Source organism: Ambystoma mexicanum, chromosome 3q (genome assembly GCF_040938575.1).
Source record: "Ambystoma mexicanum isolate Mex_15411 chromosome 3q, UKY_AmexF1_1, whole genome shotgun sequence".
NCBI classification, from domain to species: Eukaryota; Metazoa; Chordata; class Amphibia; order Caudata; family Ambystomatidae; genus Ambystoma; species Ambystoma mexicanum.
This window is the reverse complement of record NC_090926.1, coordinates 494,330,236-494,357,165: the sequence shown is the minus strand read 5'-3', so window position 1 is coordinate 494,357,165 and position 26,930 is coordinate 494,330,236. Positions and strand designations below refer to the sequence as shown.

The 26,930-nt window shown below is 48.8% G+C and overlaps 1 protein-coding gene across 3 annotated transcripts in view; it reads right to left on the bottom strand.

Moving 5' to 3' along the window:
• The window catches only part of HMMR (hyaluronan mediated motility receptor), a 630,884-nt gene that overhangs the window by 204,572 nt on the left and 399,382 nt on the right, over positions 1–26,930 (bottom strand). For all 3 annotated transcript variants that reach the window (XM_069654282.1, XM_069654284.1, XM_069654283.1), the window contains exon 18: positions 26,610–26,765. In XM_069654282.1, coding sequence (XP_069510383.1) covers positions 26,610–26,765 — 156 coding nt within the window. The remainder of the gene's footprint in view (positions 1–26,609; positions 26,766–26,930) is intronic.

Sequence of the window (26,930 nt, the reverse complement as noted above, 5' to 3'; positions counted from 1 at the left end):
GCCCTCCCTCCCGCCCCCCCTTTTTCCACCAGGGACTTCACAGGGGTCTTAACGAAGGCTGGAAAGAGGATTCCCTCCTCGGTGGCAGGGATACTCTGGGCCCAGAGGCCGTTTCCACTAGCGTAGTCTCAGCCGGCTTCGCCAGGGTCGCAGCAACCACTTCGATAGAGGTCTTTGCCGGCTGGATCAAAGCCCTCACCACCTTAGGTGCATCCTGGGCCTTTGCCCTGGGGGGAGGGTCAGCGCCTCGCTCCCCCTTTGAGATCGACTGGGGCCGCTCCAGCAGCTTACCCGGGTTCTCGGACTTCCTCTTCCCCAAACCAGAGCGCTGGCTCGTGGTTGAAAGTGCCAGGGAAGTCACGCCCTGCCTGGCAGCCGAAGAGCCCGACCTTTTGGCGCTCCCGGTGCCCACGGACTTGCGTTGCTTGGCCTTCTGTTGGGCCCCCGTTGCCGGGGCGCCCTGACAGGACTTAGAAGCCCGCTCAGACTTTTTCTTCGCCTTCTCACCTGCTGTGCCCTTCTCCAGCCAGGCGGCGAGGCAGGAACGACGATCTCGTTTGGTCCGTTCCGAAAAGGTTCTTGCAGAACGCACAGTCCCTCTCCACGTGCGTCTTGCCCTCATGAACGCAGTAGAGACATTGCAAATGCTTGTCCTCCTTGAAAACGTTTTGTAATCCGCATCCAGGGCAGCACCTGAACAGCTTGGATCCGGGGGACGAGCTTCCCTTGTCCTGGGCCATGTCCGTTGAGGTAGGCCGCAGATCGTGTAAACTAGGCGAAAACTTCACCCTTGAGGGGCGTAGAAGAATTCCGAAACGGGTCCCTGTTATCGGAAGTAGAAACGGTGGAGCTTGAGGCTCGATTAAACACAAAAATGAGAAAATCTCCTGAAAAAGCACGAAAACGCAGCAAAAACTCGAGAGCTAAAGCACAAGGACTCCCAACACGGGGCTTAGGGAGAGGGCAGTCATTGGCTGGGGGCAGCATGACCCAGAGATCAGTGATTGGTTACTACTAAGAAAGACAGATCAGAAACTAAACTGATACCGATTTTTCTTTACCGAGGATTCCCAGCCTGACGGGGAATATTCATGAGCATGTGAATCCATGCCAGACCCCATGCTGGAGAAGGGTACAGATACAGACCCAGTGCAAGGGGTGGCCTGGAGACAGTGCGTGAGGGTGGCAAGAGGAGCAGGTACCTGGCCCATAGGAAAGAGGGAGGCCAGGTGCCAGGTGCATGGTGCCGCGGTAGAGTAGAGTCAGCAGGGGAGAGGGGCGGTATAGGACGAGCAGCCATCTTGTCGAGCTGCATGCCATGTGCCAGTCATGGTGCTTGGTTCACTGGGTCCGGCCTCCTCTAGACTCTTGGCGTTGGAGCATGAGACTTACCCTGCACCTCAGGCCAAGGCCTGGTAGGCGTGTTGCCCTCAGCAGTCGCTGGCAGTGCTGCGTGCAGTCGCCCCCTCAGACATGTTGCCGGTACAAGGGCGTAGCCCCTCGGGTGTACACAGGTAAAAGAAACTTGCGGTCCCTCAGCACTGTCTCTGGAAGGATCTACAGACCCTGCGGCAGCCAGTAGCTAAGCTAGCCTCGGTACCCGTGCTGGTTTGAGAACCTGAGAGGGTCCTCCGGCTCGGGCGTTTCCTTGGGAACGAGTCGCCCTTGCCGGGTGCACTGGAGGAGAAAAAAAATTTAAAAAAAAAAAAAAAAAGGCAGCCCTCCCTTGGGCCTTGACTTATGTCTGATTAAGTCCTTCAAGTACTCTGGAGGCGACTTCTCGAAGAGCTCCCTCTACCTAGCTAGCCTGTTCTTTAGAGCATGCGGTGCAAGTGCATCACACTTTGTGTGCCGTAATAAGCCTGTAACTGAATAACCCTCATATGTATATGTATACATGTCAGATTATGTGCGCCTTTATTTTTCCAGTATTCTGTGTAACCAAGAAACGGTATTATCTTGTACTGCGCCCAGATACCCCAGGGTGAGGCGCGCAATATAAATAAACTAAAAACAACCCTCCCAGCTGTGGTTGGGGCCAAGGCAGCGGAGGCAAAGAGCGTGGGGATCCGATGTAGGGAAGAGCCTCTCGCAGGCTGGACAACTGCTGAAGCCCACTGAAGTCGACACGCGCCAAAGGACCGAGTAACTGATAAGACAATAAGACAGAAGTATCATGGGAAGAGCGCTAGTGAAATTGGCCTGTTCACGTTGATGCGGAAAAGGGGACTGGCGCCGGTGGTCGGAGTCAGGGGAGCGCATGCTCCCAGGACTGTGCCACCGGGCACCTCTAAATTTAAAGGGGAAGAAGGTTTTTTTCTGGTGAACAGGGATGTCTCTCGTCCCTAGCGAGGGACGCCCATGCTGTAACGAGGAAAGGGGATGGGACGCAAGTACAGTTCACAGTAGGCACAGCCCAAACCCTGCAGGCACTGGGAGGTGGCGGAGAGCTTGGAATAGCTCTACAGAATTGAGGTAGGGCGAGGAGGTAGAGAGGTGGAGAGGGGCAGAGGAAGTCAGAGTGGAGGAGGGAGAGAGGAGATCAAATGGAGAGGTGGATGAAGTAGCTATGAGGGAGAGTGAGGACGTGGTAAAGAGTCAAAGACGGTGCAAAGGAATAGCATGGATGAGAGACAGGTGGAAAGTGGAAAAGGGTGGCAGGGCAGCAAGGGCCTGGAAAAGAGGAAAAACCATGATTGGCATTCGAAAAGAAATCGTTCATCACTTTATATGAAGCCCCCACTCCAAACCGCCACCTGCATCCCCCACCCCAGATGCCTTATGCTTCTGTTTGGCACTAGTCTCGACTTGAAGAAAGCAAACCCTTTCGGGGGCATCAATCAGTCCCCATTACCCTTAGTGCAGAACTGTTCTCCAGTGTGGAATTTGTTTACTTTACATTGCCCTCTTTACCCTAGAGTGAGGTGCAGTATGGATTTTGTGTGTCTATTTTTTATTGTACATCTTAGTTTATTACCAACTTCATTTTACAAAAACATTCACTCATTATGCATCCAACCCAACCATCTTGACTACATCAGCTTTTTACTAACTATTCTACTTCAACAGAATTGTGTCAAGAAGGGAGTAGTTTCTTAATTGTAACTCCATTTCTCCAGCGTGGGTATCTTTCATGGATTCACCTGCAGTGAATATTTCCCCGTCAGGCTGGGGAACCTCGGTAACTTTAACTTGCCATTTTCCTATGGAAAACTTCGACACGTTAGTGTCCTATCAACTGCCTTTTTGGGCGCTTTAGGCCCCACCAATAGGATGCGTGGTATAAATATCCCTGCCCGTGCGGCTTCCCTTCAGATTTTAACCTCTGAAGTAGAGGGAACCCGAACCCAGGTTTGCCTGCACGGGCAGCCGCATGTGAATCCATGAAAGATACAAACGCTGGAGAAATGGAGTTACAGGTAAGAAACTAGTCCCTTCTCCAGCATTGGATCTTTCATGGATTCACATGCTGTGAATAGATTACATAGCAGTACAACCAATTAGTGGTGGGGTGCAAGCCAACAACCAGCACTTAATCACATACATGAAAAACCAGCAAGTGATAAGCACATAGAAAACAAACCCCCCCAAAGCTGCGGGGCCTACCTTATTGGACCAGGCGTTGGAGGACCGCTTGTCCCACCTGCACACCTTCCAAATGTTGCTGCCCCAGACAGTAATAACTGGTGAAGGTATGCAGGACCGCCCAGGAGGTCGCCTGGCAAAAGTCCACCAGCGGTATCCCAGACCACAGCGCCGACGAGGCATTGGACCCTGTGGAAAGAGCCTTCGGAGCACTCCATAAATGCTTCCCAGCTTTAGCATGGCAAAACGGAATGGAAGAGGAAACTCATCTGGAAAGTCCCTGCATGGAGATGGCCTGCCCCTTCTTAGACGGGCCATACACCACAGTTTCGATTTCCTGAAGTCCTGAGTGCGATTCAGATAAAACTTTAAAGGCCCTCTTAACCTCCAGAGAACGCAAGGCCCTTACTGCTGGTGTGGATGCATTAGAAAAATATGAGGGTAAAGCGATAGATGCAAGTTTATGAAATGCCGTCGGCACTTTCGGAATAAAGTGCGGGTTAGTGGCCAGGAGAACCTGGTCCTTCAGAAACCTCAGGTAAGGAGGGTCAATGACGAATGCTAGTAATTCCGACAGCTGTCTCGCTGAGGTAATAGGCACTAGAAACGCCACTTTCCATGAGAGGATCTTCAATGAAGCTGTCGACATAGGTTCAAAATGAGGATTCATCAAAGTCGAAAGGACCACATTAAGGCTCCATACCGGTGGCAATGTCTTCACAGGAGGAAAGTCTGAAACAAAACCTTTCAGGAAACGTTTCACCAACCGATCACTGAACAGTGGAGCAGCATGGTGTTCTCTCCTGAACCTAGAAATTGCTGCCAGATGCACCTTAATGGATGACAATGCTAGGCCCCCTTCCGCCAAGTGCAATAGGTACGGGAGAACCTGCGCCGGAGAAACGATCAAAGGATCAACTCCCTGATGACCCTTACACCATTCACAGAATCTTGTCCATTTGTGCCCGTACGAGACATTCGTGGAAGGTGCCCTCGCTTCCTCCAAAATCTGACATTCTCAGCAGAGTCCTAAATGCCCAAACTCTGAGTGGTCAGGAGCCACACCGTCAGGCTGAGATATGCCAGATCGTGATGCCACACCCTGCCCTTGTCCTGAGACAGGAGATCCAGAGGTGCTCCCAATCAAATCGGCTCTGCCACCGCCATATGCAGAAGGTCTGAGAACCACGTCTACCTGGGCCAAAACGGAGCCACTAGAATCACTCGGCATGGGTACCTCCGAATCCACTGGATGGTCCGCCGAATGAGAGGGGGTAACATACCCGAAGAGCCCCGTCCACAGGAACGAAAACGCGTCCCAAGGACTCTGGATGAGCCCCTCTGCTGCCAATTTCCAGACATGGCTTGTTTTCCCTTGTAGCAAAAAGATCCAACGGAGGATGCCCCCATCACTGGAAGATCTTGGAGACCACTCGTGCAGCTGGATGGAGTCCCTGCTGAGCGCGTCAGCCTGCACATTCATCACTACGGCAGATGGAAAGCAACAATGCTGATCCCTTGCGCTAGAGCCCAATGCCAAACGTCATGTGCCTCCTTTGACAGGACTCTGTGCTCCTCTGTTTTATTACATAAAACATTGTGGAGGCATTGTCTGTCAACACCCTCACCACCGACCCGCGAAGAAATGATTTTAGGGCCCAGTGCACAGCCCTCAACTAGAGCACATTGATGTGGAACATATCCTCCGAGACCACAAGCCCTGCACCTGCGAGTCGTTGACATGTGCTCCCCACCCACAACTGGGAGGCATCTGCCACAGTCGTAAACTGGAACTCCGGCACCAGCAACGGCATTCCCCTCACCAGATTGGTCGTGCATGCTCACAAGGTCTTTGCTGAACACCAGCTTGTCCGACCACAATCCTCGACTCTGCGACCATCTGTCCGCAAGAAACTCTTGCACTGGTTGCATGAAAAGGCAGCAATTGGGCAGAAGAGGAATACACAATGCCATGGCTCCAAACAGCAACATGCAACTTCGGACTGAAGCAGCTGCGCCCTCCTTCCATGGCCACGATACCAAACACACATGCAAAAACACGAACACACACAAGGTGATCCCAACAGTTGAAATCTGAAGGGAAGCTGTGGGGATGTGGCTATTTATATCACGCATCCTATTGGTGGGGCCCAAAGCGCCCAAAAAGGACGTTGATAGGACATTAAAGTGTCAAAGTTACCAAGTTAAAAAGTTACCGAGGTTTCCCAGCCCGACGACGGGGAAATATTCACAGCATGTGAACCCATGAAAGTATATTACTGCACAGACTAGCATAAAGGTGTGACCTGAAAGAATTGCTAGCCACCACATTTCCAGGTTGTCGTTATTTGGTGCATATTTCACTAAAAACAGACTTTGCTGTGATAAACATTTGATGACCAGATGTTTAACCGATTCAACTGCGTTTGCACAGAAACTAAATTGAATGTTTAGATTCTCGGGATGATGTCGAATAAATAGCATCTACTTCTTCCGAAAAAAGATTTATTTTTTTAAAAGTAATTTATGGCATTTGCATACAGAGGTCCGTACAGTTTGCAGTACATACTCAATCTATTGCCCATATAAACATTACTAGTATATTTGGTAATCATATCCGGCTCATCATGTTACATGTGCAATTTAATTTACAATATTACATCTTATACATTTTGGCTATTAGTCCTGGATATTTTCTCCATGCGAGATCTGTACGGGGCCTATATATCCTTGGGCCACGATGATGCTGTTAGTTTGTGTATGGCATTCCTCGTTGTTATTCACATACGCCATTTCGGCATAACATTGTGTTGGCGCTTCTTTTGCCTTCCATTTTAACAGTATACATTTATTTGCTAATACACAGCTAAGATTAAAAAGCCTACAGGTTTTAATGTTGGTCTCACCAATATCGCCCAAGATATACTTCAAAGGAAGAGGCATCTGTGTTAAATGAATCCTACATAATGCTTGTGCAACGTAGTGCCAGTATTCCGCTATTGGGGGGCATTTCCAAAACATATGTATGGTGTCTGCTTTATCAGAGTTGTATCTCGGCAGTGTTGCGTCTGTAGCGGGCTGAACTTGCCAATGTTCATGGGGGTTTAATGAGTCGGTTCAGTACTTTGCATTGTTTCAGCCGAAGTCGTGCATTGAGCGATACCTCCCTGGTGAGGTTGCACATTTTCTCCCATTTGCGTTCATCTATTGTCTCCCATTTCTCCCTCAGAGTGCTGGTCTGGGGCATACCCTGTTGCAGCATGGAGTATAATCGTGCCAATAGTTTCTTTTTATTATCAGGTTGTACTATCATTTCCATGTATTCATAGGATTCTGGCTCTACTGGGTATGATGAAAATTTTCGTTTGACTGCTGCTCTTGTGCGGTAATATTGTACTGTCATCACTGGATTGTGACCTAACTTACTTCTAAATTCATTCAATGTGACAAATCTTCCTTCAGGCAAGAGGTCGCCTAGTTTCAGTCTGGGTGGCAAGTGTTGTGTGTATCTGTGTCCTGGGGGGGAGGTTCTCAGGTTGCACTATAACGGAATGTGTTTACTGCACAGGTTCATGATCTGTAACTTAGTCATTATCCGTCTCGATGCATCTATCGTGGTGCGATATGGATCGAAGAGGCAGGGGTCTAGTTTGGGCTCACTTAGTAGGTCTTTATGTCGCATGGTGCGGCAGATTGTTCCTCAAGGTCTACATGTGCATATTTGTTCTGGCTATACCAAAGCTGGGTCTGGGCAACCAGGTAGTACATCTCATAATCTGGGGCTGCCATTCTCCCCCCCCCCCCCCCGTCCCCCTCCCATGCTATATGGCACAGTGAGAATCTGATTTTGCTCGGCGGTTTTTCCCTCCCCAAACGAACCCCACTGATAGCTTCCGGAGTGTGTTCAAAAACTGTCTACCCGACCATAATGGGATGGTGGTGAAGTAATACAGAAGTTTAGGTGCGACGATCCTTTGCAGAATGGCTATTCTGCCCATTAATGACAGAGGGAATTTTCTCCATAGAGTAAGTTTATTTTTGAGATACTTGCAGTGATGTTTTTCGTACAGAAGTGTGCGTGACCGTGACATTACTCCTCCCAGGTACTTTAATGTCTCCTCTGCCCATTTCATTCCATACAGCTGCTTTGGCTTGGTGGTTTTATCCGTTAGCAGGAACAATTCTGTTTTCAATGTGTTTACTTTATATCCTGAGTGTGTGGTGAACTTGCTTACTTCTGTGAGAATAGGTTCTATATTTGTTTTGGGGGGGGGGGGGGTTTAAATATATTAAAATATCGTCCGCATATAGCGATATTTGTGGGGCTCCCAGTATTCTTATTCCCCGAGTCCATGGTATTGCAGAATTCTGCTGGGCGAAAGGTTCCATCGTTAGTGCAAAGATAAGGGGGGGGGGGGGGGGGGAAGAGGGGGTGCGGAGGTTATACGGGAATCCCCGTCATTGAGATTTCCATTGGTCTGCATCTTGCCTTTGGGATTGCTATATAGTAGCATTACGAATTTGTAGAAAGCCTCTCCCATCCCTGTACATTTAAGGACGCCAAATAGGAAGTTCCATGATACCGAACCAAAAGCTTTTTCAGCGTCCAGTACAGTAGCAGGGATATCTGGTTTGATTTGTGCCATTGTGCCACCCAGTCGCCTTGGATTTACTGCAGTGGTTCTACACTGGATAAAAGCAGACTGGTCCGGGTGCACCAGCATGGGCATGTGGGGCATTAGTCTTTTAGCCAAGACCATTGCGAACATTTTTGCGTCCGAGTTTCAGAAAAAGTGGGTGGTATGAAGACATTTCGTTAGGGGGTTGGGGGGTCCACCTGATTTTGGTACGACTAATTGCTTCATTTAGGGAAGGGGGTAGTGAGCCTTCAACACAGGCTTCCGCCCACACTCCGTTTTAGGGCAAGGATGTCCTTGTACACTTTGTGTAGTTCCATGCTAATGCCGTCGGGCCCGGCAGCCTTGCTGGATGCCAGGGAGTTTATAGCTTCTGCTACTTCCTCTTCAGTAATTGGACAACCCAACTTCACGCTGGATTCCCAGTCTAGTGTAGGTAATTTTGTATTTGCTAGGTAGTCCCTCACTTCCTCAGCTGTCACTAGATTGGTGTTGGAGTACAATACTTGTTAACATTCCCCAAAAATGTTGATCAAGGTTTACAGTGGTAGAGCCATTGGGTTTAGTGATCCTACTGATTTGTTGCGTTTCACGCTCCCCCTTGACAATGCCAGCTAGAAGTCTACCGGCTCGGTTGCCCTCCCCATATTGTCTAGCTTGTACTTTTTTAGCCACAAAACGGGCTTCTTGGTTGTCAGGTCACAGAATCTTAGTCTATTCCTTTGATTAATCCTAATAATGCTATATCATTTATTTTCCCATATTGGTTTTCTAGGTCCCGAAAGTCCTTCCCCGTTTCCCCCAGTTCCCTTCTGATAGTTTTTAGGTCGCTGGTTGCTCACGCAATCATACTGCAAACTCATACTTTGAATGTTTCCCATACCGTGATGAATTGGTCTACCGAGTTCTCATTTTCTGTGAAGAATGATTCTATGTCAATTCTGATAGTCTCCGCCAGGGAGAAGTCTAGTAATGTGGCCGGGGACATACTCCATATGCAAGTTGGTCTAAATGTGTATGTTAGTCTTATTTCGAGTATCACACGAGTGGTCTGACCATGTTCTTGGTAATATAGTTTCATTTACACAGCTCACCCATTTTTCAGATGGCCACAAATTTATTCTAGAGTGTGCGTCGTGAACAGTCGAATAGTATGTGTACTCGTTCAGCGAGGGGTGTACTATCTGCCAGCCCGAATTGGATCATTATCCGTTTGATGGCAAGGGAAGGTTTGATAGTGTTTTGGTGCTTGATCTGTCGATGGTTAAGTCAAGTGTTGAGTTGAAGTCCCCCCCCCCCCGCCCCCATATTATTGGGATGTCGGGATTCTGTCCTAGTAACACTGCTATTTCAATATAAAATGTGGTGCCCATTAGGGCCATACGTCTTGAACATGGTTATCGGTTCAGTCGATATGTCGCTCCAGCCTTGAAGTCGACGTTCTTGCGTATCAGTGTTTTCACACCCTTTGCTTGTGAGGAGTAATCTGTGTAAAACTATTGCCCCCCCCATCTCTGCGCTAGTTCCAGCGCATGGGTTTCTTTTAACACGGTTAGGTTTATGCCATTCTAAATATGCCCATATCTTTCATTTTTATCAGGTTATTTAGGCGAAATCATTCTAAAGTGCATCACCATGTCGTGCTTTGATCCCATATATCATTTTGTTGTCCTTGTTACAAATTTCCACCGACTTTGTATTGAACCCAATTTGCATGCAATCTGCCATAGATTTTCCAACTTTCACATCCAACATTACTGGCCAACCTTGGCCCAGTCTAAATGAACATTAAACAGTATTCTCCCCTTCCCTCGTCCCACTCCCTCACCATCAACCCCAACTCAATGATGTACCTTGTTAACTTTTGGATATACCATGGGGGGGCGGGGGGGGTCATGTTGGCTGTTTTGGCCTTCCGCCATGCACAACATGCCCATTGTCATATTTGTCGATCGCCGTTGTCGTGGGTCAAAGGTGGGCCGAGTAGTTTGGTCTTTGAGAGACCAGTCATTGCCATCCATGTCTTCCATTGCGTTGTTTCGTCGTGCATTTGGCTCCATGCGAGGATGTCTGGGGTTATGGGTATTGATGCCTCTACGTATGTTAGTGCCTGTGCAGGATTGTCACAGTAGTAAGCTCGCACCCAGTGTTGTATCCTCAATCTGGCAGCAAACAGAGTACAGCACATTTCGGGCTCAAAGCATGCGTTTTACTGCATCATAAGACCTTTGCGTTTGTACGCTAGTTGCAAAGTCTGGGTATATATGTATGGGATTAGATTCGAACAGGCCTTTCAAGAGATTCTCTACGAACTGTTCCATAGGGCCTTCACATGCCCCTTCTGGAATTCTCACCATACGAATGTTGTTGCGCCTAGATCTTGATTCCAAGTCTTTGCAATTGTCTGTCATCTTCAATTCTGTTTGTATTGCGTTTAGTGCTTGATCATGGCATTGTATGGTATCTTAGTTTGTGCTTATTCGTGTTTCTGCCTCCGTTGTGTGCACTCTTTCTACCTTCACTTTTAGGGATCCTATTGTGCCCACAATATCGTCCAGTTTAACATTGATGGCTAGAAAGCCATTTTGCATTGTTTGTAGTTGGTGGTCATCCCTGGAGTTTCCGTCGCCACCCTCTGCGGACAATGGGCTCGGCAAGTTAGTATCCGCCCCCACTTGTCTGGGGCCTGTGAAAGTCCAGAGGGCCCTTTTTGTTTGCATATTTTGTCATGTTTTATCTTTTAATTGGGAGGCCTGATGTGGTTTGTTTCTGCAGAGGTTTCTCAGGGGACTGAAATTGTTGTATTTCAGTGAATTTGCTGCTGCTCCGTGCATCGGCTGTGGGCAGCGGGGCGGGACCCATCCTGTCTTGGGAGAGTTATTGCTGCTGTGTTCTGAGCTGGGGCTACACCAGAGCCAAAGTCCTGTCCCCCCCGGGGTATTCGTATCCAGATAACTTGTTCCACAGTTGTCAATTGCGAGGCACAGTTCTATTTCTCAGCCAGGGATGCAAGCTCTGGCCTGTTATTTAGGTAGCCTGTCATTTATTGCACAGACCGTATCAACTGTATTGGTCGTTGCGCGTTGTTACAGACTGTAGTGCAGCTTGCTGACAGTAGTTCCCAGTTCGGAGCCTGTGATCTTCATGGAGCGATCTGTAGCTGTTCTTTCAATTCGCAGTTGCATGTACTGGTGCTCATGAGCATTGGCAGTCTGGATCATGCAACGTAGAGTCTGTTGATCTGCCCATATGGGCACTGCACTATGCTGCATTCAATGTGCAGTGTATAACCTGCACTCTTCACCGTTCGCTCAGCAGGCCATGTCGGTGCACTGGGTGGGGAAGTGGGCAGGTGCCAGAGGCTCTGCCCGCCCCAGTGTTTGCTCTGGGTGTAGTCAGCCATCAGTCCTGCTTTGGCCAGCTACGATTTCAGTATAGTTTGTTTGACGTATTATGGAGCCTTCTGAGCCGTTTAGTGTAATATTGGCCCGAGTGACATGGTGCCCAGGCATGTCTGCTCAGTATGTGAGACTCACCATCATGTGTGCTGCTACCACCTGTATAGTGTTAAGGTTGGGTTGTTAGTGATCACCCCAGGTGTTCGTTTGTAATGTCTATGCAGCAGACATTTCACTACGCTCTAGCACATGCAGCAATTACTGCGAGGACAGTTCGTAGTATATTCAGGGCCACGCTTGATTATGGGTCTTGGAGATCCAGGGTCTCGAGTCTCTGTTCTACGGCTCCTAACGCTGAGCAATGTATGATGGAGGCATGCGCTCGCTCACTCACTGTTGTACCGTTCCGCCCAGGTTGTGTCTCAGCTTTTGTCTCCAATGTCTGCCGCAGGCGCCCGATGGCAGGTTCCCATGGCATCGGCCTGTGGTGGGCATTTCTCGTCTGAATCGTCCTGCATGCCTTTTACATCCGCTTCACTTTTTCGGCCCGAGTAGACTTCTCCCACTTTGTGTGACGGCCCAGTTATGTACCAGTTCCAGAAGCCCCTTTTGGTGTTGAGTCGCCGGGGTACTCCCTATCTGGGCCTTCCCCCTCAGTCGCGGCAGGAGTGGTCCACGTCTGTTGTACATGTATTATTGAGGCTCACTTCTCGGCCCCCAGTTGAGCCATGAGCCGTCTCAGTTCAGGTCTTGCAGGTCTGCCTGTTGGTTGACTCTGTATTTAGTTTGAAACAAGTTACTTACCTGTAACTGTTCTCCAGCATGGGTCTGGCATGGATTCACATGCTCATGATTATTCCCCGTCAGGCTGGGCATCCTCGGTACAGAAAGAACAAAAAAAAAAAAAACAGTATCAGTTTCATTTCTGATCTGTCTTTCCTAGTTGTAACCAATCACTGATCTCTGGGTCATACTGCCCACAACCAATGACTGCCCTCTCCCTAAGCCCCGCCTCCGACAGCCATCCTCAGATTTGGTAGCACGTAAAGTGGCAGTATGAAGAAGTGAAGAGCAGCAGAGGGGTAGGCGGGAGGGTTCGCATGTGAATCCATGCCAGACCCATGCTGGAGAACAACAGTTACAGGTAAGTAACTTGTTCCTTCTCCAGCATGGGGTCTGGCATGATTCACAAGCTCATGAATATAAGATTACATAGCAGTACACACATGCACAACCACGGGAGGTGGCAAAAGGCTCAACATTAAGCAATACATAAATTCAACATTAAGCAACTCTCACCTCCTCACCAGGCCCTTCAGGCGAACAGGTTGCGCAGCACTGCTTGACCGACCCTGGACTACTCCCTGGAATCCCGATCGACGCAGTAGAATTTCGTAAAGGTGTGTGTCGACCTCCACGTAGCAGCCCTGCAGATGTCCAGCAGGGGCACACCAGACAAGAACGCTGTGGTAGCAGCGATCGCTCTGGTCGAATGGGCTCTCGGACGGCCAGGCAGCGGTCGGTTTGCCAAACATGACAGTGCATGATACAGCGGGAGGGCCATCTGGAAATGGAAGCCTTCGAGAGAGCCTTCCCTTGATTCACAGGTCCAAAGTTCACAAAAAGCTGTGACGCCTTCCGAAAACTCTTCGATGCGGTCCACGTAGAACTTCAGCGCTCTAGCTACATCCAGCGAGTGCAAAGTCCTCTCGGCCGGCGACGAAGGCGACGGAAGAAAACTGGTAACACCAAGGGCTCGTTGAGGTGGAAGTCCGACGGCACCTTGGGCATGAAGGAGGGATGCGTCCTGAGCACCACCCTCGTGTCGTGAAAAGTCAAGTATGGAGGCTTGCAAGATAGGGCCCGAATCTCTCCCACACGCTGTGCGGAGGAGATGGCCACAACAAAAGCTGTTTTCCACGATAGGAACTTCAACGGTGCCTTATGCATAGGCTCGAACGGGGTCCTCATGAGCCTAGTCAGCACCACGTTGAGCTCCCACGCCAGGGCTGGGTCCTTCACCGGCAGGAACGAGCGGAATAGTCCCTTCATAAATACCTTCACCAGGCGATGAGACCACAAGGACACCCGTCCTGGTGTATCTGGAGATGGCAGCCAGATGCATCTTGATGGCCAAGGATGGACTAGCTCACGCCTCCAACAGTAGGTACGGCAGTACTTGAGGGGCCGTAATCCGTAGAGGGTTAATCTTCTGTGCCCGGCACCAGACAGAGCACCTCTTTCATTTGTGTCTGTAACACGAGAGTTGAGGACGCCCTGGCCTTTGCAAGAACCTCTCTGCAGTCGTCCGGTATATCGTATCCCCCAAACTCTAGTGCTGCAGGAGTCAGGCCTGCAAGTTCAGCGACTTCGGGTCGTGATGAAGAATGGCGCCTCCTTCTCTGGAGAGAAGATCCGCGTCCACGGGCAGTTTGACTGGTGGGGACGCCAATAATTCCAGAAGGTCCGGGAACCAGATCTATCTCGGCCACGCCGGTGCGACGAGGATCATCCTGCATCGGGACCTCTTGAGCTGGTTGACGAGCCGGAGTAGCAGTGGCAACGGCGGGAAAGCATAGAGGAACAGGTTGTCCCAGGGGAACGAGAAAGCATCGCCCATGCTTCTCAGTTGGGGGAACCTGCTGGCGAACCTCTGGCACTTTGAGTTCGTCGCTGTCGCGAAGAGGTCGACCTGGTGTCTGCCCTACAGCCTGAAGAGTCAATCCACTTGATCCTGGCATAGCTCCCACTCGTGGCACGAGCGCAACTCCCTGCTGAGTGAGTTGGCAATGGTGTTCTTTATCCCTGCCAGATGAAGGTACCTGTAACGCTCACCTGATTCCCGCAGAGGCGCCGGTCTTGACTGGGTGAATGCCGTATCTTCAAAGGTGATGTGCAACACACGGTTGGCTCTTTGGGCTGGACCTCTGTGCACTGTATGTCTGACTCGAAGAGTAAGATGTCTGCAGATAGAAAATATGGGATTAATGAACTGGGGTTATTGGGTGCCTCTCTCCTCTTCCCTTTCTCTTCTCCTGTAGAACCCCAAAGGTAAGCGCCCTCACCTTAGGTAAGTGAACGCCGAGCTCTCCATCTGCCTCGGGGCAGGGTGCCGTAACCAGTTTCTTCACTGGATAAGGGTGCAGGCCTCTTGACCTCAGAGGACTGCTGTCCGTCGTTAACTGCACGAACTGTAAGTTCTGGGCACTTCAAATGTCTTAAAAGTCTTTTGTAATGATATCTCTTGTTTTGCAGGGTTCCCACGATGGCGGATGGCGGGCTGATGAGTTGAGGATCGAACCCGCGTGAGGAATAGAAGCGCCTGGAAGCACGTAAGTAAGCGCTTGTAGCCTGCTTCACGATGCGCACTAACTGTCCCTTTTATCTTGCAGGTACAAGTTCGGAGCTTTAGAGAAGCTGAAGGGTGCTGGAATACCCACTGGATTCGGCGTGGGAAGGAGTAAAGGCACGTGAGTAATAAAGTTGCCCAATGTCTTTAAACGCACCTTCTTTTGTCTTTCAGATGCGGGATGCAGCACCGAAGGCCTCCGGAGCGTGCGAAGAGCTGGTAAGCTTTTGTCTTTCAGATGCCGGAATGCAGTGCGAAGGCCTCCGGAGCGTGCGAAGAGCTGGTAAGCTTTTGTCTTTCAGATGCTGGAATGCAGCACGAGGCGTTGGTGACAGCCGATGGACCAGGTAAGAGATGCGCTGCCACTGAAGACCGTAGTGCTAACCTGTTCTTTCTTTGTCTTTACAGGTGCTGCTGAAGACTGGATTCCAGGATGGTAAGCCTTTGTTCCCTTAGGATCAGGATCAGAAGCAGAAGACACGATGAGCGTTCTGCTGCAGAGAATGCAGAATAACGCAAAGCAAGATTCATCCATCATACAGCCTCCTGTATCATCCATCATACAGCCTCCTGTAGTGCTTAGGTGTCTCCTTCCACAGCCACGCCTAGGTAAGAAAAGAGTTCCTGCTTTCCAGAAGAGTTCCAGTGTTCTGAACCTAGGGAGTGGCTCCTGCCCCACCCAACAGGAAAAGTAGTCCCAAACAGAAGAGGATCAGGGGTTCAACTGGCAGGTAAGTAAGCAGCATGGTCTGCTGCAGGTAAGTCCACCCAAGCATTATGAGCCCGGCGCTTCCAGCGCTGGGACTGGACATCTTTATGAGCCTGGTGCCACTGGCGCCAGGACAGGGTCCAAAAGGTCCCAATTGGGACTGGCTGGCACTCGGAACCGGGGTTATGGGTCTGCTTCCAAGGGAGTCGGGCAAGTCCTGATCTTTTGGAAGCAGAGATCATGACAGTACCAGAAACATCCCCTGGTTGACGGCCAGTGCCACAGTTCCTGGGATTCCTTGAACAGGGCTGGGGATCTGGTTCCACTCTGCTTCCTGATGTAGAACATCGTGGTGGTGTTGTCGGTGAAGATCCTCACCACCTTGCCCTTGAGGGACGGAAGAAAGGACCAGAGGGCCCAAAACACTGCACAGAGCTCCAGAATGCCTCCGGGAGCCAATGCGCATGGAGATTTCTGGTATGCGCTCCCCAACCTTCCATGGAGGCATCCGTCGTCACCGTTACCTGGTGAGCTGGGGTCTGAAAGTCTGCGCCCGCCATCAGATAAGTGCGGGTGCCCCACCACCGGATCGCTCATCGGAAGTTCTTGTTGAGCGGTATCCTGTCCTCGAAGTTGCCCGTCGCCTGGATCCAGCGTGCGTCGAGGAACTCTTGCAGTGGACGCATTCGAAGTCTGCACAGGCATACCAGATAGATGCAGGAGGACATCATCCCGAGAAGGGATTTGATGGGTCTTACCCTGGCTACCTCTGTGGCTAGCAGGCGTTGCACCTTGCCCAGGATGGCTTTCGTCGGACGGCAAGGCCAGCCGTGCCACTGTCGAGCTTGGCTCCCAGAAACAGGGCGACCTGCGAAGGGACCAGGTGAGATTTGGGGAAGTTGATGGAGAACCCCAGGTCCGTGACTAGCTGGACGGTCTTCGCTGTGTGTTCTACGGCGAGCTCCCTTGTCCTTGCTCGGATGAGCCAGTCGTCCAGGTAGGGATAGACGTGGATCCCTTGCAGGCATAGCCACGCCGCCACCAGTGCTAGGCACTGGGTGAATACCCTGGGTGCTGACTTTAATCCGAACGGGAGGGCCTTGAACTGGTAGTGCCGCCCTTGGACCACGAACCTGAGGAACTTTCGGTGTCCTTTTAGAATGGGGATGTGGAAGTAGGCATCCTCCAAGTCCAACGACGACAGGAAATAGTCCTCCTCCAGCTCTCCCAGCACGTGCTGGAGGGTGACCATCCGGAACTTCTGAGCCTTGATGTACTTGTTCAATCACCGCAGGTCCAGGATGGGACGCCAACCTCCTGTCTTCTTTACGAGAAAGTATCTTGAGTAGACCCCGGAGCCCCGAAGTCTCTCTGGGACGAGCTCGATGGCAACCTTGAGCATCGCCCTTACCTCCAGCAGCAGCTGGGTTACGTGGTTTTCCTTCCTGGCCATGGGTGGCACGCGAGGGCACTTTAGAAACTCGAGGGCGTGCCCCTGGGCCAGGGTATCCAGCACCCAAAGGTCGGTGGAGATGGACTCCCACACGCTGATGATCTTCGCCAGCCGGCTTCCCACCGGGGTGCTTCGGTGGGGGCCCGACGCCATGGTCGGTTCAGTCCTGTTTTGAGGCCGCGTTGACCTCCCTGGCGACGACAGCAGGAACCTCCAGACTTGCCCCGTCCTCTATAGGCCTCCTGGGACGAGGAACGGGCCGCTTGACGGTAGGTAGAGGAGCCGCTGCCGGAACCTCTGGAGGCCCCTTGCTTGCCTCTGGTGTTCCGAAAGGACAGCCGTCGTTGCTGGAGAACTCCCAGGGCCCGGGCTGTCTCCGTGTCCGTTTTGATGGCTTGCAGGGACTCAGCAACTGTCTTCCCAAACAGGTTGTTCCCGTCGAAGGGCATGTCCAACACTTTGGCTTGTACATCCTGGCGGGAATCCGTCGCCTTAAGCCATCCGCGCCATCACCCAACTAGCGGAAACCAGTGTCAGCGATGTCCGTCGCCACCGTTCTGGCGTGGTCCTACGCCACCTCGCCTTCTTGCAGGATTTCCAGGGCTTCTGCCTTCTTCGTCCGGCAGGAAGTCCAACAAGGGAGCGATTTTATACCAAAGTTCGCTGTCGTAACGGGCAACAATAGCCAGGGCGTTGGCTGCCTTAATCGTTGTCGCCGACGTGATGACTCGTCCCATTGCGTCGAGCTCCTTTCCCTCGCCGTCCGGCACCGGAACCATTGGAGGAATGACTATGGGTGACCTGAGGGAGTATGTCCCTGATGGCATCCTGGAGATTGGCCCCCATTTGGCAAGTATGCATCCGCCCTAGGAACCTTGCGAAGAACCGGTCTTCGGAGGCTATAGAGGTGACAGTTGATATTGACGGAGTGGCCAAGGGCAGCTGGGGCCGGGGCACACCGCCTGGGGTGCAGGGGAAATCTGCCATGCGCTTCTGATGGATAAACTGTAGGCCATGCACCTGGTTGACACCAGTCCCACCTAGCGACTTTCGTCCACCTGCTCCACAAGAGGGGGTATCGGATGAGCGGCCATCTTGACTGGCACGTCTGCCATTTTGTCAAGCTGCGCGCCGAAGTCATGGTAACTGGCTCATTGGAACCAGCTGTTAAGCAGAATCCTGTGCAGTTCCCCTTAGGGAGCACTACAGAAGATTAGGACTATAGGTGAGAGCAATAAATCCCCTTTGGTATCAGTCTGTACCACAAAGATTTAGTTGGTAGCTGTGGCTGAGCAGTCAGACTTATCTCAAGAGGGAGACAAGCAATATTCGGGGTTTACACAATAGGCCTACAGCACTATGGCACAAGGAACCACTGACCAAAGCTTTGTATTAAAAAGTAGAGATATTTATTTTATACACTTCTAGTTAAACACATCTATCACAGTCATCAAGCAAGTTGAAATAAGTCAACGAAAAATACACTCCCTAGTTAAATTGTAGACCAAGTGATTCAGAGTGAAAACTGAGCAAAACGGCACAGTGAAAACCACACACAAGGGATACCCTAGCAATTTCTCATAGGGGAGGGAAAGCACAAGTTATACAGAAATATCTTACACACCCTAGCAACACTTCCCATAAGCTTGTGGACCAGTTTAAGCAAGACAGTGCATCAGTATAGGAAATACTTAAATGAAAACTGAGCAAAATGGCATTTCACAAGTTTTAAAAAGGGGTAGTTATAAGTAGGTACACCAACATTTCTAATTGCGGGGCAATCTAAAGAAGGCAGTTCTAACAAATGTAGCCAGAGTCAATAGGCCTGTGCCAAAGTCAGTGGTACAGGGCAAGGGCACAGGAGCAAAATGTTTGTCGCTGGTTAACGTCAGGTCTTTGGTTAACGATTTCAAAAAGGTGGATGCGGAAGGTAAAAAACAATGTTGAGAGAGGGGCGGCCAACCCAACAGGTAGGTAAAGGATTTAAAACACCTCTAGAGCTACCGCGAAGAAAGGGCGGCCTGGCAGAACAATGTACCTTAAAATGAAGTGGCTCCTGCGGTGGCGGTTTTTCCTGGTAGTTCCTGCAGTTCGGGGGATCCAGCAGAGGAAGAGAAGCTCTCGTCGTGGAGTAAGGTTCGAGTTACTGCACTACCCAGGGATGAAACCAGCCGCGGTGCTGCCTGACCAATAAAAAGGTGCGCTCCTTTAAATCACAGTCCGGGTTTACGGGTGCCTGGCTATCCGGTATTCAAGTACAGGGTACTGGCGATTCGACCAAGGCAGGTCCGGGAAGGAGATGCCCCACCAGCTCAAGGGAAGAAGGCTCTTGCAGATGAAGATCTCCTCTCGTCGTGTGGAGCAAAGTGGTGAGACGCTGCAGCAGGGCTTCATCGGTGGTTCAGTCGTTGCCGATGTCTTTGGCTTCTCTTCGGCTTCTTAGTTCCAGTGGCGACGTCTTGCTCTTCCAGTCCTCAGGACCCTGCTTTTATGCAAAAAGATCCCCATTCATACAGTCCAGCTGTCACTCACAGTGGAGTGGTCATCTTGGTGGGAGACCCTCCAGCCTATCAGGATAGAGTGCAACATGGGTTGCTGAGGCAACGCTGTCCAGGTGTCCTACTCCCCCCCCCCCTCCCACACAATGGACCCACCCCAGACTCAGTGGCACCGAAAGGAGGGCTTCTTGGCAGAAGCCCGCCAAAAGGACGAACAAAGGATCCCTGACCTGGGTTAGGAGTTTACAGAAAGACACGAGAAAGAAGTTATATTAAAGTTCTGGCAATAAAACCTACCGGAGTAAAGTTGATATTAAAATACACCAGCAGTATATTAGAGGCTGTCAGAAAAAGTGGTAGTCTCGAACAATGGGAAAATCCCATAGAGAAATATTTGCGGTCTAATATTTTTGGTAGTAACCACTTCCACCAGCTAGAACCTTTTGAGAGAGGGACTGTACGGTACCCTCTCGACAATGAGCATAAGGGAAAAACTATTAACCCTTCCCAGTTCTTCCATAGTAAGATGGGTGGTACTGGTTTAGTTCACAAAAATTGTCTTGTAAAGTCAATGGGGAATTTACATGCCCTGAGAGACTGTAGTCAGTCCCAGGGTATGGAGTCTATGTTTGGGGGTCGCTACAACACCCTTGTGTCACTGCACTAAGGGTGCTGTGTAACACATGTGAATAAAGATGGTTCCTATGGAGGTGAGAGAAACCCCATAAGCATTAACCACAAGAATAGCCTAAAACACACATAGCAAAAAATCTAAGATTTGGAAAAAGTCTCACTCTTGGCAGGAAAAAAAAGAAACCAACCCTTCAAATCCAGCAAAGCTGGTAAAAGGAATTAGCCATAAAATGATAATTCTCTCTAACACCAGCCCTGTCCAAGATGCTTGGTGTTGGAACAAAAGGACTATCCTGCACCTCAGGCTGTGACCTGGAAGGTGTATTGGCCTCGGAAGAGCTGCTGGTAGTGCTGCGTGAAGGCGCCCCCTCGTAGAAGCCGGTACTAGGGTGTTACCCCTTGGGAGTAACCCCAGTAAAAGAACCTTATGGTCCCTCAGCATTGACACCGGAAGGATCTGGAGACCCCTCGGCTGTGAGGCCCGTAGCTGGACTAGTCTCGGTACGTGTGCTGGTACTAGAATCTAACAGGTTCCTGCCGGTCGGCGCTTCTTTTGGAAGGAGTCGATGGTGAATAAAGGACTTGCCTTTGGCCTCAAGCGATGTTTGACAAAGTCTTAGGTCCTCCGGAGGCGACTTCTGGAAGAGCTTCCTCCACCTAGCTAGCCTGCTCTTCAATGCTCGTGGAGTCAATGCATTGCACGCAGAGCAACCTTCCCAGCCATGGTCAGGGCCAAGGCAGAGGAAGCAAAGGGCATGGGGTCTGTTGTGGGGAAGAGCCCCTTGCAGGCTGGACACCTGCTGAAGTCAACTAGTGCCGGGGAGGAGCGTGGCATCGGAGGAACAAGTACCTATTGAAACGACAAAGAAGAAAATCCAGGAGAGCGTGTGGTATTACATGGGCGCGCTGGTGAATTCGGCCTGTTCACGTTGACGCAGAAAAGGGGACTGAGGAGTGGCGTCGGTTGGCGGAGTCAGGTGAGCGCATGCTTCCAGGGTCACGCGCCTCTAAATTTAAAGGGGGAAGAAGATTTCTGGTGAAAAAGGTGGTGTTCCGTCCCTCGCAAGGAACGCCCATAAAGTATGGAGGAAAGGGGGTGGGACGGAAGAGTAAGATTTAAACGCAGGCACAGGAGTTGGTCTCGTGATATCTACTAGGAAACTTCACCAGATAATTTTCTGTTATGTTCACACCTCTAGCCTTGTGACCCAAGGTTAAGGTGGTAATATAGTTCGCCATTTAATTTAGGGTCGCAATCCAGTCCCAGTGTGTATTTTTTCTTGGCAGCACAGGGGTTTAGTAATTCCATTCCAATGTTAGCACTAGTCAATTGAACAAGTATCTTTGAAATCCACTTGTAGCTGTCCAACTTAAGACTTTATAGGCAGGGACTGGGGTGATCAGAGACATTTTCCTTTGCATCATGATAGATTTCCACAAAACAGTTGCAAACATGGACTGCAGCCCAAGTTCGTAGCGAATGGCCTCAATTGGCACATATCTTGGTAGCTGCAGTACATTACGCCTGCTTTCGCCTTCCAAGGCATCCCACACTGCTCGGCTGATGTTTAGGCCCGTTTCACTCATAAATGCGATTGTAGCCAGCACCTTTTGGCGATATAACATTAAGATGGGTTTGATTATACATTTCCCATAGTCATCATTTAGTTTCATGCCTTAATGTGTAAGATTTAAATTTTTTTTTTTTAGATCTAGCTTCCATTGTTCTCCAATAGATTTGTTGAACATTATACCCAGGTATCGGATGGACTTATTTTTCTAACTGTTCATTTTTTGCAAGCCATTTAAACGGGTTCCCTTTTTATCAAACTTGGAGCCAAATTACATGATTTTTGACTTGCTCGCATTTAACTGCAGATCATTGTTTTCAAGTATACAAATTGTTCAGTAGATGCTGGAGACCTATGTGTGGTATCCAACAATACTAGGTCGTCTGCATAGATTGCCCAGATTAACTAATGGCCATTTACTTTTGGTGGAAAAGAATTGCACGTTACAAAGGCTGTTGGTAGATCAGCCATGTATAGAAAGCGGTGAGCGGGCAGCCTTGCTTAACACCTCTTTCTGTTGGAATTCGTTAAGTTAGGTCTCCTTCTGCGCTTAACCTGATTCTTATGGACGTGTTGGTATTCAGCACTTGAATTGATTGAATAAGCCAGCTGGGCAGTTCCATTTCTTTAGCTTTTTCTACAGTATAGCTTGATTCACGCAGTCAAAAGCATGTCGATAAATGCAAGAAATAGGTTTCCCCCCTTTGATTGCTTTAAGTTTAAGCAGAACTTAAGGTTCACTTCTAACCCTACACCTTTAGTGAACTGTTTGCCCGCAATCAAGGATACCAGCAACCCCCGGCCATCTTGACAACAGTCGTTGTAGAAAAGAGGCAAATAGCTTGCCGATTACATCCAGGAGTGCAAACGGACAATAGTAGTTCGGATTTGCACGATCTTTTTTAAAGATTGGAACAACTACCACCAATTGCCATGATGTTGGCATCACCTCCATCAAGATCTCTGCAAAGAGTGATTCGATAAAGCTCGCCCAATGTTCCTTATGCTTTTTTAGCATAATGTTAGATAGACCATCTGGGTCAGCTGCACCAGAGTTCTTCAGTTTTATGATTGCATTCAATATCTCGTCTTTCCCAACCTGAAGATTTAATGGGACTTTGTGCGTCAAGATCGGCCGCATAAACTACTGAGCTGATTTTAAAGACTTTAGAGTAGTACTTTACCTATGCAACCCCCCGAACACTAGTAAACATTGTCGCTTTCTGTGACAAGGAACCTTCATTAATGGTCCATGTGTCTAGTGTGATGAGCAAATATAGACTTTAGCATTTCTGCAGCTCGTCTTGATCGCCGATCTATTTTTACAAAATTAACCAATTCCGATTTTTGTCAGCACTTCCTTATTGCCGACCCACCATCTACCATAGTTCTGTTTTTTTAAGAGTTTGACATCTCTGATCATTCTTTTTTTCCTCCACCACCTTCAGGGTAAATAGATATTTATTGCAGTGATGAGATGCCTTAAATCCACTTTGCTTTGATTGGTATTATTCTAGCAGAGGTGCATAGTCTAAAAAGCCTGGTTTGCGTTCACATCGTGCAGAGAATTTTCCTGCCAACTCTGGAATTGCAGTTTCATTCATCCTTAAATCGATTTAGGCCTTGATTGTCAAGTTACATTGGTAGCGATTACCTGGAACTGTTATTACTGTTCGCCAGGTCATATGCACAGCGTCATGGTCGCTTTGTTTCATCTTCAAAACCTTTATGTTTGTCGTTACAAGAGTCAAATTCCTTGACGACCAGATGTAATCTAGCACTTTGTGACATCCATTCCTGGACATGTCTGTCTAGCCGGGATATCGCCAAGGACCTGACCATTCAACACCTCAGTTCCTTATGGCCATTTCCTCTTCCCAGCCTTTGGCCCATTTATAAGCTTGATTACCTTGCTTTTGGTCCATTGCTTTCCTCTCGCCGTTCAAGTTAAACCATGAGAGGTTTAAATCACCACATACTAAAATGTGGATATTATTGAACTCCAAAATACTCATCAATCCCCAGCATTACGGAATCAATGCACTTCCTAGATGCTATAGCTGGATTCCAATAGATATTTAAAATAAGAATTCATTCCAAGATTTTGTTGACACGCTGCACACAACAGTGCCTTGTATGAACAAATTGGGGTTCAATGATCTTATGTTCCAACTTCCAGTATTTTTAATCATTGTTACTAGACCTGAGAATGGGCAACCGGTCTTTTTCCTGCAGCATTTATAGCTTTGCTTTTCTTAACTGATTACTTGCAAGTGTCAAAGAAAGGCTGTGGCGGCAGATCATTTACTACCAGGTTTCTTTTAATGGACGCGTGCACTTCTGAATTTCACTGCTTAATGCCTATTAGAGTACCATATAATTTAATGGAAATGTCACTAGATTTGCCTGTCCTTTGGCAATTTTGTATTTTGGCCTTCTTCCTAACCACGCAAGGGCAGATTTGCCCTATATGGTAAGCCCTTGGCAAGGGAAAGCTTCAGCTTTCCTGTACAAAGCAGCTTCTGTATAGCCAGATGTGGGGACAGGGACTGTCTGGTGCCAGACCACATATGAGGTATTTATAACGCGTCTGTACACAAGTGTTTCTGAAAAACTGTTTCTGGGTAGAGTCAGTAGCCAGAGTCCGCCCAGGATTTGACAACCCCTGCCTGTTTGAATGGTGCCGATCCTTATCAGTGGTGGGCATGGGGACAACTCCAGCTCAAATTCTGGATAAAAAGGGGACTTCCCAGTCAATCAGCAGATAGTCATTTGACCCAAGACTCTTCGAAGAGGAGAATCCCATAGCAAAGACCATACAAAGAGGAGAATCCAATTGAACAAAGGAAGCAAAGACTTCACCGTGACCACAAAACTCTGGAGGACCGCCCTAACAAAACAAGCGTCCTGCCCTAAAAGGGAATCCAGCAGTAATGCTCAGCAAACCTGTGCAGAGATGCCCATATAACCACCTGGCAGAACTCAAGGACAGGAAATTCTCCCGCTCACCCCATTGCAGGACAGAGGTGGCAGCCACTCTTCAAGAATAATGAGATCTTGAGATGTTCAGTCACATTCTTCCCAGCAAGATCAAATCATTCAGAGATGCAGAGAATGATCCACTTTGACAGGGTCGGTTTGATCACAGCTTTGCCAGCACGTGCCCCAGCATAACCAATGCAAGGCTGGTCATCTTTCCTGGGCTCTCATTCGAGGGACGTAGTAGCTGAAGGGCTGCACTGGGTCCAGCCAACAGAATCATTACTCTGCCTTGGAAGGAAGAGGCTGAAGAAAACACGAACATTGATGTTGGTGGAAATCAAGACCACCTTTGGGAAAAAAATAAATAAAAAAAAGGCCTCAATGTCACATTCTCCTTGGAGAAAACCAAGTAGGGAGGATGAAACACCTCGAGCTCACACACACACACACAGTCTCGCTGAAGTGATGGCAACCAGGAAAATCAACTTAAGAGGGAGTAGTCTAATAGAACAGGCGAGGAGGAGTTCAAACTAAGCTACTTACAAAACCAAATTTAAATCCCACACCGGAGTTACAAACTGGCATGGAGGAAACTGGTTACAAACCCTTCATTAGTGGGGATTGTGAAGAACGAGCCCTGTTCCAGGGACCTCTTATAAACTGAAATAGTGACAATGTATCCCCCTCCATCACTGCCCATCTGCAAGCCCACTGGGGCCACAACAAACCACCCTCTGCCTTTCCCCCTTCAAAAACTTGGCTGGGTCCAGATCCCTCTCCCGACACCAAGCTGAATATGTATGCCACTTGCAGGCATAGACTTTTTTGTGGGTCTCAGTTGAGAGTAGTATATCAAGCATGTCGTCCGACAGGTCCCACTCTGCATCTCAGCAGCCAGGCAAGAAGGTGCCTCAGTTCTCTCCTGCATTTTAATTCTCCAACTGGATTTCTTACGTGCTTCTTGGTTAACTGGCTTTGAAACACTACAGTTACTCATTCGTTTTTACTTTGGTTTCCCCAACAAACACTAATACTTCACTTTTATTTTGCAGATTTCCTCCATAGTCATCAATGGGACTCCTCCCCCTGTCCTTTTTTGCTGTGATCTTGAACCTTTCCTGACTTAGAAGTAAGTGAAGTCTTTTTCCTTCACTTACTAAGCTGATCAGTTTTGGTGGGCACTGCTCAGTCCCTATGGCCATCAGTGCAGGAGAAATCTGCTCCGTTGCAAAATTCTCAATTTTTCCTTGCACATATCACCTTCTGTGAAGTGCGGTAGAGAAAGTCTTGAGCTTTGCTTTTGGAAACTTTGTGGTTACTTCCATTATGTGTACAGGATGGGCTGGTGGCAGTGGATAGTTTACAGTTCTGATCTTTACTAATCATGATCAGTTTTGCATTTTTCACGCAAGGCCATTTAGAGTACCTAATAAAGGTTACATAAAAGGAGAACTAACATACAAAGTGAGCCTACTGGACTTGTGAAGTATGCTTTGTAAAACTTAGCGTAGAGGACAGTAAGTATGCCATGATAGTCATGGGGACTGATAAATGTCCCCGTAATAGGGGAGCATAACAAAAAGGCTTTAATTTGAATTCAAAATGTATAATTCAAAAAAGGGGGAACCGCATTAGCTAAAAGAAAAGCAAAAAAGAATGACTCAAGAGTATTAAACAAAATACAACTTTTTGAAAACCTTACAATTTAAGGTTTACAGATCATGGAATTAGAGCACCAATACATGAAAACACAACTGCCAAGGCACAAAGATTCAATACCTAATGAGCAAATACCTTAAGCGTTCCACCTCTTGACACTGCTCGTGAAGAGCATATTTCTGTTTTTCCACTTGGTCTTTAAGTTCAGTTATCTCTTTATTAAGCACATCTTCAGATTGCTTCATTTCAGCTTCCTTCATGGCTAGCCGAGTTTGTGCATCCAACACCATCCTTGGGGATAAAGGAAACAGTTTAGAGTGAAAACAAGACCTATTGTACATCAAGGCACACCCACCTGTGAATGTGTATTTAGATCGCAACAATGTCACCTGTCAAACCTATAGGTGAATCATATTATAAATAGCTCAGCTAAAGTTCATTCTAAATCCCCACCAA